The following is a 12,518-nucleotide window of genomic DNA, read 5'->3' on the forward strand; positions in this document are numbered from 1 at the left end:
AGTATTTGGTGTTGGTGTTTTTAAACTACACTCTGTTTCATTCGCGACCTACACGGGACAGAAAAAGAGTAGTCCTGGTGTAGTTCGAGAAACATAAACAAACAATTACTGGGGTAACTACACCATAAAGACGAACTCAACATGTGATAGAGCTGTCAATATATACAAACATTGACAGGCGGCACAACTTCAGTACCATTTAGAATTTCTTTAACCGACTTAAACGGATTTTGAGTTAACTAACAGAATGCTCGGCATTCCGATGACTAGACAAGTGACAAATGAAAGATAGACAAATATTCAAGGGCGAGCTGCAAACGGCCAGAGGTTACTTCCTATCTTGATCCTTGAATTTAAACCAATAATTTCATACAGGCACATATCTTCTGACTTACATTCCACGGTTCCACTCGTGCCAAAATGTTACAAAATTCAATCAATGGCTGACTACTACGTTCAGGGGTTTCAACAAAAGCACATCAAGCATAAATAAGGCCGTTACAAATATTATTTTAATTTTATTTCATTGCTAAATTTGCCTGGAAATTTGATATCACAGTGATGGTTTGATTCTGTAGCTATTCGTCAATTGACGCTATAGTTCATATTAACTGGATCGTTTTTCCGCAATTCTTCTAATGGCATTATGTTTCCATCGCTAAAAACAGCATTGATGTTACCTTTGTACAACTCAGAGGTAGTATCCCTGATATGAACAATTCCTTTCGAAAGCCGGTAGGTGAGACCATCGCTTAGCTCAACTTCTCTATTCCACAAAGGTTTCAATTGTTCAAGGGCATTCTGAAAACATAATTTGTTTTAATTCATGTTGAAACAAATTGTTATCAATCATTGTCATTATACAATGTAGGAGTCTAAATATACTTACTTTCGCATGATCGACATCATGTTCTGCTAAATCTGCCCCTTGCAGTTCTTCCTCTGGTGTGACCCTAACGCGTATAAATAGGTTGATAATCCAGAGTAAAGCCCACGTGGCAAACAATCCCCAAACCAGCAAAGTAAGCACTTCATATACTTGGCTTTGCAGTAAGCTAAATCCACCTCCCATTATCAATCCTGATCTACCGCCAGTCGTGCTCTGTGGAACCGGGTCAACAGCAAATAATCCAATTGATATTAGACCTGTCATAAAAATACATTAGTGTAATGACCAGGTATAGAAATATAGTCACTCACCCCATGCACCTCCGAGGCCGTGAACAGTGCACGCATAAAGCGGATCATCGATTTCAAGACGATTCATCAACTTCATGCTCAATAAGCAAAGTATTGCAGCGATGGATCCCGTGAGTACAGCCGACCAAGACTGGTAAAGATAGCAACCTCCAGTAACAGACACCAACGATGCTAACACTCCATTCATAATCTGGAAAGGTATTGCCTTGCCCTTATTGTCGAATATCGAAAATCTGATAGAAAAAAAATCTTGTAGTTTGGCTAAGAAAAGATCTCAAACAAATACATACGCGCAAGCGGTTACTCCGCCACCCATTGAACCAAGCAATGTCATGACCGCAGCTCTTATTGTGTAAACCCAACGACCACGACTAAGGCCATAACTGCTGGCTGTATTGAACGCCAACCATGCCCACCATAGAATGAACAAACCAAGGAAGGCAATAGTTGCATCATTCATAGGAGGGTGGTCATGACTACGATCAAATCGGCCAATTCGAGGTCCAAGGAACACTGCCGCAGCAAATGAACTGACACCTCCCAGCATGTGCACCGGTCCTGATCCTGCAATGTCAGTAGCACCTAAGAGTGCGAGGAATCCTGTCTCGCGCCATACCCATCCAGCAGCGATAGCATATATCAATGAATTGAAGAAAGCGAAGAAGCAATAGGCCTGAAAATTGAAACTGACAAAAATTCATTTTTAAAATATTCGATAAAAAATAATCATACATTTATGTTGCTAAATGTCATAAATGATTGGATTGAGGCATGACATAACGACATTTTTTTAAAGGCACCGATTTATAATCGAACATTTGATTTTTGGTTTTCTTTATTACGAAAAATTTTACGTGCCAAAATGTAATGAACCTTAACCCTCTAGTGCCCAAATTAATTTCTAAACGGACTTCGATAAAATCACTATAAACCATTATAAACACTTTTTAAGTATTTATTGAAGCTTTTCGGAACTTCGACTGAAGCCCGCCAAATGGCGGCATTGGGCACTAGAGGGTTAACTTATGTTTCATCCATTTTTTAAATTCACTTTCCGTGAGTTATTGTGCCTCGGACATATATGATCAATTTCAAAGACATAAGGTTCAACTAGTTGAATTTTCAAGGTTTATAGACAATTTTGTCAATAACGAAAGTCAAAAGTTTTCAAGATTTTATGCAATTCTCATGGGGTAAAAGTTTTGAAATGTAATGTATTGACTCCGTTATTTCTTAAACACAACACTAAAATAAACTATGAATAATTCCGATATTTGTTGGAACTAAAACATAATGATATAGTAGTAAGCAAGAAAATTTACCGTTCACCCATACCACCGCTGGCAATCGTAGTTGATGATGATGAAAACGATATCTCATACATGAATGCGGTCATCACTCCACCCATGAGAGGATCTGTAGTCGCGGCATCCAAGAAGAAGTCACCCAAACCAACGAACATATTAGTATATTTGCTGCGACCATAGGCCAGCCCAAATCCAAACAACCAGAACGCAAATCCACCAATGGCGGTATCCACCGTATTCTTCATCATGAAATTAACACTGTTTCTCACGCTGACACTTCCTGCATTCACCAATGCAAATCCAGTTTGCATTGTGATCAGGATCAACGAATTTATCACGATATATCCTGCATCCGCAATTGTCACATCAAATTGTGACGGAATGTGAATCGATGAATTTATTGACATGTAGTCAATTGATATCACCGGCGTGGAGTTCGCCATTTTTGAACTTGCACGGTAGCCTTTGCACTAATACTGTACGAACCGACCTGGATTCAGCGCCGCTTCTAAGGCCAAAATCGAAACTGCCTCTGACTAGGCGGCTTAAATATCTCGAACTTAAATTCGCAACACATGATCCCTTGATTTTGAGAGAGGTGCTAATTTTTCAAAATAATTGAGATACCCTTATATCATACGAACACCAGACCTGTATGTATTAATGTTGATGACCAATAATAAAAACTTCAAACAATCTTCGAATTGATTAACAGAACGCCTACGCAGCAGTTTGCATCAATGTAGGTCTAATTCTCACTAATTTACTCAAACTTAATCTGATCTACAACATCAGCTAACTCGTCGTGTCATTTATTATACTGTGACTTTTTCAAACACTAACGCTAATACATTCAAATTTGTAGCACACAGAGAGTGATTTGATCTACAGTATACTAAGTCGTTTTTAGGCGGTTTTTATAAGTCATTTTTACGCAGATTTCTAAATTTACACGGTTTTAAGAATTTTGGAGTTTTTTGTTTTTTACGCGCTGCGTATGCTGCCTTTCTTTCGCAGAGATGAAATCAAACACACTCAAATCTATTCTTAATTCAAGACTCAGTGTTCGTATTAATTTTTTTGTCCAAAAAAATATATATCTTTCTCTCATACTATATTCATAGCACTTTTTTTACATTTTTTCATTAAATTATTTTCGAGCCTAAAAACTCTTCTTCTGTGATAATTCAATTCCATTCTAATTAAAAATAATCGATTCAATTTTTGCGTATTTTCAGATCATTCTAGCTGGAAACGCCCTGTTGTCAAAACTTCGCTGCCGTCGTGCGCTGCTGTCACGTTCATCCTCGAAAGAAACTATCGTTCATATGGGAACAGTACGTAAGTACTAAAAAAAGAACGCAAAATTAAGCGGTGAAGATTTGAAATTAACATCGTATGAATTTTAATTTGTTGTGGTACTAAGTGAAAGACCTCTGGTCAAAAGATCTTGTTCTTGTGATAGCTTTCATACTGGTCAATTTTATTGGCATTTCTTCGAAAATATAACCTGAAAGAGAATTTTCATAAATTAATCTCATTACATACAAAAAAATACTACTGAAAACCGATCGTTTTTTTATATTTCTAGATAATACCCGAAAACTTATTTTATAGTTTTTGAAAGTAAAAAAATCAAAACAAATGTATGAGAAATGTTTGTATATAGGAGAATAAATATTCTCTCGAAACCTTGCTAGCCTAGCATACATTGCACATTTTCAACCCTGATTTTTATATACAGGGCTAGCGAAAATAATAAGTGGAACTCCAGCGCAGAGTTTTCCATCTGAAAAAAACTACTTAAAAATGTTGAATTCCTAATTCTACGTTATAGTGTTTGACTATATAAAGTTCAGTTAAAGAGTGTCTTTTTCAACCAAACAATGGTTGCATTAAAGACAATTATGACAACAAAAATGATTCTCTGCAATTTATTGTATGTCTGATGAGAATATATACGAATGATTACAATTGCTTTGTCGAAAATATTTTAGAATCAATGTGCGATGGATAGTTAAAACGTACGAAATTTATATGATATGATAATTATTACCACCATTTTCTTACTGAGTAGTAAAAACTAATAACAGGTTTCAAGGTCAATCCTTATGCACTTTCCATACGAATGTTACATTTTCCTAGTACGGATACAAAAAGCTAGACGAAACAATTCCAATCAAATGCTCATGGCTAGTAAGGCTAACCAACTGGTATTCGATCAACACTTTATTTAAAATACCTACCTGTAGTGCAGACTGCAGAGAAGAACTAACGTTATTTTTGAAATATACCTCTATGTCCTATGTTGCATGCAATTGCTCAAGATCTGTATGCTATTGATGGAACTCTTAAATGAATGGAAAAGAGAGTAAATCTTCCTCATGAATATGGAAATACAATTAAAACTCCATAACAGCTTCACAAACACACTAAACAATTATATAACTGGGACAATGCCACGAAAGTTCTAAAAAGTAAAGGTTCCAGTGTGGTCCACACGAAAAAATACTCAACTGAATTTCCGTTACATGCTTAATACTAATACTGCTAAATACTTGCACAGTCGAGTTTTAATAAATACTGCCTGGATAAAAATCAGGAACATAGTCGTGTATGTTAGCTAAGAAACCAAAAATTGAAATAACTAGTGTACTATAAAAGTGGCTATTCGGCGATATAGATGACTTTAAAAAAATTGTTTTTAAAAAGAATAAAATTTATTTTTAAAACTAAAATGTTTCATTTTGATAGGGTATCGAACGTCTTTGGCAGTGCTGTTCTTCGGCAGGTTTTTGCATAAGGGCAATGTACAATATCCCCCCACCGTCACGTAATGCAACTTTGCATGGCGAGGCCATCTACTGACAATACAAAAATACATGTGCTTTTACATCCAAAATAAAACTTTGACAACAAATTTCACGTTTTATACATCACAACTTACAATTTGACCGCTGCAGCTTTTCCACCTTATTACGTTGCTCGATATCGAAGCCCTCTCTAAATATAATCTCTTTTTTTAATATCAAGTATGCAGAATTACTTAGAAAAGTATATCATCCCACGGTTTTTGATAGGATAGGAATGTGAAAATATACTGACAGCCCCAGAGTTAACATGATGTTCGTCTTTTGAATCACAAAAGACATAAAATTAGATACGACACATCTACTTGTTCCTAAACCAAGGTTTAATTCACATGTGTTCAATACAAATAGAGAAAAGGGAACTCAATATACAAATCCTAACGGTATAACTCAACACTGGCTGTAAGCTTTTAGCATATAAAATATCATATCCTCTACCCAATTCGCAATATAAATCACAAGAAGAAATAAAACATACAATTTCACTCGCATTCGTGGTCGTTTGCCGTGTTTTAGCACCTTTATTAGTTTTGTAATTATCATATGACGTATCAGATGTGACGTATGACATACGTGTCATCATATAAACAAAGCACTTGACGAATCGCTAATTATTGCTAAGCAGAACTGCGAAACGGAGTTGATCAATTTGATCTGTAAGGCTGAAATAATTACAGGAATGATCGTAATTGGAATTCATTTCCGAAATTACAATTTGTGTTTCAAAAATGACACAGAATATATTGTTGCTATATCGTCTTATTAGTATTATGATATACAGTCATACCTCGATATAAGGCAACCTCGATTTAAGGCAACCTCGATTTAAGGCAACCTCGATATAACGTAACTCGACATAACGTAACTTTTACCTCGATATAACGTAACTTTTTTTATTTTCCCAAAATTAAAGTACAACAATTATTTTTGGAGTGTATAATGTTCCGAATAAATGTTTTAAGTAAGTTTTGAAACCAATAAGTACCGTATAATGGGGTAAAATTGACATTAAATTTTTCAATGTTTTGTGACTGGTTATGTTTGTCTACGAAAATCTATGTCTTAACATAAGACAGGTTAATATTTACTTTTAGGCGAAGGAATATAAGTTTTTGCGCACTTTTGAGAAACCATCAAGAATTTTGCATCAGCAAAAAACTAATTTTTTTCGTGCTTCGATACAACGTAACTCGATATAATGTAACGAAAATAAAAATAAAGTTGCCTTATATCGAGGTATGACTGTATAACAGAAAATCAAGAAAGTTTAACGAGTGCTAATGTTCTGTAACATGTCAAGTTCTCTGTAATAGCATCTACTGACTTTTCCAACCAGAAATGAAGTTGAAATTTTACTTTAAATTCATGTTATTGTTTCATATATGCGAAACAGCTCAATTGTATTGAAATGGAAAAAAATCATTTTTTTTTCTCTGAAATGTTGAGAATATTGCGTCAAATGGTCAGATGATGTCCGAGTGAATCGAAAAAAAGAGTGGTGTTGTGTGAAAAGGGCGCAACTGATTTTATGAATTTGTTTTTTGTTCATAAAACCATAAATTCTACCCGTGCCGAAGGCATTAAAGGCCAAAACGCATTGTCTCGTTTAGTTTTCAAGAGCTTCATTTATTGGGCTCGGGTACCTGTTGAACATTATGTTGCCGAAATGCTATGCAATTTGTTTTGAGTTATTTATTCATTTTCAAGATTAGGAAGCCATCTGATCACAGTTAAAACTCAACTATTTTTCGGCAAAAATTTGATTTTAGTTATTTCTATTCACGTATAAGCACTTCAAAATATACCATACGTTAAATAAATTCAGACGAACCAATTTTGCAAGCAACTTTGTATTATTAGGCATAAACAGATGCTAAAGAAAACCTAGACGATTTCTCTTGTCGCTCCACCGATATTCAACTACAGAGAAAATTCGCTCGCAATGAGCAGTGTGTCCACGATCGAAAAGCTGGACTGAGTTTTTTTAAGGGGGGGATTTGTTAGTAGCCTAAGTATTTATGTTACTGTTAGAAATTTGAAATTTTAATTGTTAGGATTTGTTTGCTTTCGCAATTTGGACTTATCATTCGTAGGGATTTAAACCTACTTGTCAGTACTGGACTGAGTAATTTTCAATAATTCGCTCTTATTTCACAGAGGAATAATTTCTTCGAAAGTTGCCTCTTAATTCCACGTCTGATATGGAGCATCCATCCCAAAAAGATTATTGGTTATATGAATTATGTAAACGGCGAAGCCCTGTAAGTTGACAACCAAGGTAATTCGATTCGACGCCACATTCACATCTTCGGCAACTCTGGTCATACGGTATAACATATCTTCATTTCAAAATACAGAGGGGGGAACTAAACAGTGATGTTTCTTATTAGACATTTGATACGAGGGAGCTACATGAGAGATTCTGCGTATGTGTGAATAAAGAAGACGGAAATGAACCAGATAGCTGCATCAATACAAATGCAGCGGGTGAAGTCTCGCCTCACATGCATTTCGGCTCTTAGTTGTATATTCGACTGCAACAACGCATACAACCGCGTAGCTGTGTTTTATTTTATTACTTTTAGTTTGTTACCTTTTTTGTTTAATGCGCAGTCTTCAGACACAAAAGGTAATAAAATATTGCACTAAAGTAACAAAATCTTACTCGTTTGTGTTGGGTGTACCCATAAAACATTTTTAGACGTTTTATTTAACTTTTTAAAAGAAGGCTCCCTAAAAATAAAAACCCTATGCTAGCGAATAAGGGGACAATATTGCAATCACAATTGAGTTGTTCAGGACGCCAACGATTTGGTTAAAATCAGAGAAAATTTTGGTATTGAGCCGTTGAGAGCAAAAGTGGTACATGTGTTTTACGTAATCTAGATCGACTGGGGCAAATTCAAAAGAAAACACCCTGGTATCTTTAGGATTCTTATTTGGCCGATAATAACTACACGATGGACCGAGGTTCAACTTTCGGTAGACTACCGGTTGCCCTCCGGATCCAGAAATACCGTAGAAGAAGAAAACTGAAGATTGTTTTGGCTATACCTCTGGTATAAGTTATCAGCTCTCTGCTTTTCTTTGATATTATGGTATATTATTGCGTTCTACATCAATTTATACAAAAAACCCAAAAGGTGAAAAAATGGCACATGTACCACTTTTGCTCTTAACGGCTCATTTCTACTCGAAAGAATCTAAGTAGAAAAGAAACTGAAAGCCCTACCGCCGTTTTTTCTTTGCTTTGGGGCTTTTGATTCCGGCGCATAATTACGCCAGCTGAATTTCTATTGAAAACAAATTGAAGGCATCATGTCGGTTTCTAAAAAACATTGAGAAAAATTTAAGTAAGCAAAGCAAAAACTTGGTGCTATATTCATATTCAAAACTCGACCTTCTGTTTATTATGCAAAGACTTCGCAACCAAATGTTTTAGTGTACAGGACAATTGCGGGACTAGCGCTACGATCCTACTGACACTAACAGTCTCTCCCGAGCCGAAACTCGAACCTGCGACGACTGGCTGGTTAGGCCAGTATCGTACCTCGAGACCAGCTGGAAGGTCAGAATATAAGTACAGTGGAATTTCGATTTTATCACGGTCAAAAAAAGATCCTCTCGTGAATCCAACGAAACTGTGGACTTGGTAAAATGATAAAAATTAAAATTTTTCGTTAGATTTCTCTGCTATGCAACAAAAATTACTAAGCTTCATTTTTTCCTCGTATCCTAAGTTTCGCTAAATTTACTGAAAAGTGTTTTTTTTTGTCCGTGATAAAATCGAAATTTCACTGTACTTGCTTTACTTTTACTTTTGAGGCGACAGATCGTTAAGATCCTATGCCGAATCCAGAATACGCCCCCACAAAACTCGGTCTTGGGCTGCTCCTCTCCAGTCTTCCCCTACAACCGCAGAATTTTAGTATTTTTCTTAATTTTACGCAAGATTCCAGAAAGCGAAAGTCCCCATCTTGGATTTATAAATGGCACCTATAATTATGTTTTGCATAATGATGCATTGGCAATCAAAAGTATTGTAAGTAAGCGATGAAACAAATTTAATAATTGAGTTACCAAAGTTTGATCTATTGGATTTAAAAATAGCGTCGAACATCGATATTCAGTTGCTGGACACCATCCGGATTCCGCACAAAACCCATATTACATGGTATATGACCATCTCGAATTTCAAAATGGCGTTGGTCACCGATTTCGGATACCTTATTATCATCCTAATTCCTTAAATACCAGTATTGGGAGGTTTGGAACGTTATAAGCGGAAACAATCGGGCTGGCAGAATAACTATTTAAAGATAATATACTATATTAGAATCTGTCCATCCATCTAAGGTGATTGAAGCCTCTGCCTCAAATGGAAGAAGCCGCTCGTATTGAAAAATTTGAGAACAAATGCAGGAGAACGTCGATGCGATAAACGAGATTGTTATGGCATAATAACGATGTTTTCAATAATTTTTTTGTGCATCCTGACTTGCCTGTGCTAAATTTTTTGCCTTGACTTCTATGTATTATTTTTTATGTATTTTGACGCGAAAATAAATTTCCCCTTGTTTGAACACATTTCACCTTAAAGGGCAACAGTGGCGCCATTTTGAATTCTTGAGAGTCGGAAATTTTTCATGCTTTTTGACGCCATTTTGTTTTGAAACCAAATATCAAAATATTAGCATTTTCTTACCAATTTAAAAAAAAACAGATCTTGAATCGGACAACAACTGAGCTCAAAACGGTGATTCTACGAAAACGGTTTTGACACGGTTTTAGTATACTTCACAAAGCGAAACAATATCGAGTATATATGAGAGTCATTCCATGCTACTTCGCACATCGATCGTGATCGTCCATTTCTGATTTCGTTGAAACTTTTCACAGTTGTTCCTTTTTAATGAAGCAGTCATTATATGATATAAGTTCTTCATGTAGACTCGCGGCTGCTGCGGGCTGGCCTATTCAAAGTGGTGATTAACAGATAAAAATTTCTAAATCAGAAAACGGCTTGCTTGATAGAAATGGTGTCTTCAGCAAAGTTGTTGGCAATAAAATTGCGGTTCAACAAAAAATTTGTACAAATTTCTCTGCCAAATTTTCCAAATTGTCACAAAATATTAAATATCTCAAAAAGTACCTTTTTTAAAAATCTATGTGCTATTATCTGTCAAAATTTGGTGATGGTAAAATGAAAAACAAAAAAGTTATGAACATCGAACATTTTTGTACTGGTCCCGTTGAAATTGAATAAGCGTAACTCACCGGCGAACCCTGTTATTAGAAGGTTGTAAAAAAAGACGAACACAAAAGGTACCCAATTAATACAGTGCATGTTTATATTAAGTAAATCCAGGTTTAGAGAACCAGAAGCTGAGAGATTGCGCAGAGACAGGTTTCGCTATTAGTCTTGCGCCTGAGACAGTCCACGCTACTTCCAAAATTAATGCTACCATCACCAAATTTTGGCAGATAGTATAACATATTGTCATCTTCAATGTGTGAAAAAAATAGATTTTTAAAAAAGGTGCTTTTGAGATATTCAATATTTTGTGACAAATTGGAAAATTTGGCGACCCCCTTCTCGCCAAAAGGGGAGGATCATGTGAAGACAATTTCTTATTGTAACTTTGAATATCTCTTACACTTTTGATATTACATTAAACAGATTTCAAATAAGTTAATCTAACGTCGAGATAAACCTGTTTTAGTATTGTAGAGGAGTTTTGGCAAAATTGGTATGTTGCTGACATTTTACGGGGATCAGATACCTACCAATCGATTCCTTAGACTTTTTAACTCAATATAAGACAGATTTTAACTACCACCTTCAGATATAAGCGCATTACCATTAGTGTTCATAAATACTCGATATTATTTTGCTTTATGAAATGTACTACAACCATGCCAAAATCGTTTTCGTAGAATCACCGTTTTGAGCTCAGTTTTTGTCCGATTTAAGATCTCTTTTTGTCCGATTTAAGATCTCTTTTTTTTTAAAAGACGGGTAAGAAAATTCTGATATATGGACAAACTCTTAGAATTTTGATATTTGGCTTTAAAGCAAAAGGGATTCGAAAAACACAAAAAATTTCCGATTTCTCAAAAATTCAAAATGGCGCCACTGTTGCCCCCTGAGGAGAAATGTATTCAAACTCGGGGAAATTTAGTTTTGCGTCAAAATACATGGAAAAATCATACATAGAAGCAGAAAAAAAAACTTTGTGGCACTGTGTAATGCGTCGATTTACCGGAAAAACGGAGAAACTTTTTGGTGAGCATGATCTTATTATACAGGCTGTAGTACACTTTTTGACCAATAGTCAAATACTTAATGTTTTTCCGAAAAATTTTTTGACCGTTAGTGTAAAGGCCAAATTTATCCTTATGTCAAATACAACAATATCTTTTTGACCGAACAGGTTTTGTGTGTTTGTCAGGCAGTGTAATGACCGTTGTCAAATATTGTAGTCAACATTTTTTGCTGATTGTACAATTTGAGAAACGATGTAGGGCCATCTTGTAGTCCCTAAGTACTACTACAAGTTTGTCGAATAATGCAATGTTCTAACTCCTATGCCTGAAGCGTGAGAGCCTATATAATATAATATTCAGTTCAATATTTAGTCAATACTAGCTGACCCGGCAAACTTCGTCCTGCCTATTTTGGTGTTCAAATTAATAATTTTAAACATTTCAAATTTATTGATTCCGTGCGATTGGATTATATCGTATAAAAATGATTGGTTTTATCGGAATGGCAACATCCTCAACTTTTGGCATTTGTACATGACCTTTATTCCGGATATATATTGGGTGCATTTCAGTTATTTTCGTTGTTTTGCAGAAACTGAAAGTGGTAATTTTCTAATTCAAAATGGTGTCCAGGGTCAATGCTTGGCTTCCCTACATCATTTCGATTACGGACATATCCATATGTAGTAGTATTCGGTTATTTTCGGCTGTTTCCCAGAAGTTGCCATTTTTCAATTCAAACTGTTGTCTAAGGTCAATTCATAGCTCCTTGCATCATTGCATCATCCGGTGGTACTCATATTGGGTGTATTTGGTCACTTTGAGCTATTTTTCAGGAACCGTAAGTCGCCATCTTGGATTTCAAAATGGCATT

At 35.6% G+C, this 12,518-nt stretch overlaps 1 protein-coding gene across 1 annotated transcript; it reads right to left on the reverse strand.

Annotated features, from left to right (window-relative positions):
- Nucleotides 1-500: 500 nt before the first annotated feature.
- On the reverse strand, nucleotides 501-6,700 carry LOC129729686 (putative ammonium transporter 2). The gene is made up of 5 exons (XM_055688442.1): nucleotides 2,523-6,700; nucleotides 1,491-1,886; nucleotides 1,201-1,433; nucleotides 890-1,146; nucleotides 501-801 (listed from the first exon to the last, which is right to left on the reverse strand). The coding sequence occupies exons 1-5, from the start codon at nucleotides 2,948-2,950 to the stop codon at nucleotides 586-588; spliced, it is 1,530 nt and encodes a 509-aa protein (XP_055544417.1). The 5' UTR covers nucleotides 2,951-6,700; the 3' UTR covers nucleotides 501-585.
- Nucleotides 6,701-12,518: the final 5,818 nt, after the last annotated feature.

Source organism: Wyeomyia smithii, chromosome 3 (assembly GCF_029784165.1).
Source record: "Wyeomyia smithii strain HCP4-BCI-WySm-NY-G18 chromosome 3, ASM2978416v1, whole genome shotgun sequence".
Taxonomy (NCBI): domain Eukaryota; kingdom Metazoa; phylum Arthropoda; class Insecta; order Diptera; family Culicidae; genus Wyeomyia; species Wyeomyia smithii.

Excerpts from the sequence above, each read along its gene's own strand:
- LOC129729686 (XM_055688442.1), bottom strand. The coding sequence starts at position 2,950 with ATGGCGAACTCCACGCCGGTGATATCAATTGACTACATGTCAATAAAT. Across the intron at positions 1,434-1,490 it reads GGCGGAGTAACCGCTTGCGC|ATTTTCGATATTCGACAATA; the intron begins GTATGTATTTGT and ends TTTTTCTATCAG. Across the intron at positions 1,147-1,200 it reads CGGCCTCGGAGGTGCATGGG|GTCTAATATCAATTGGATTA; the intron begins GTGAGTGACTAT and ends TTTTTATGACAG.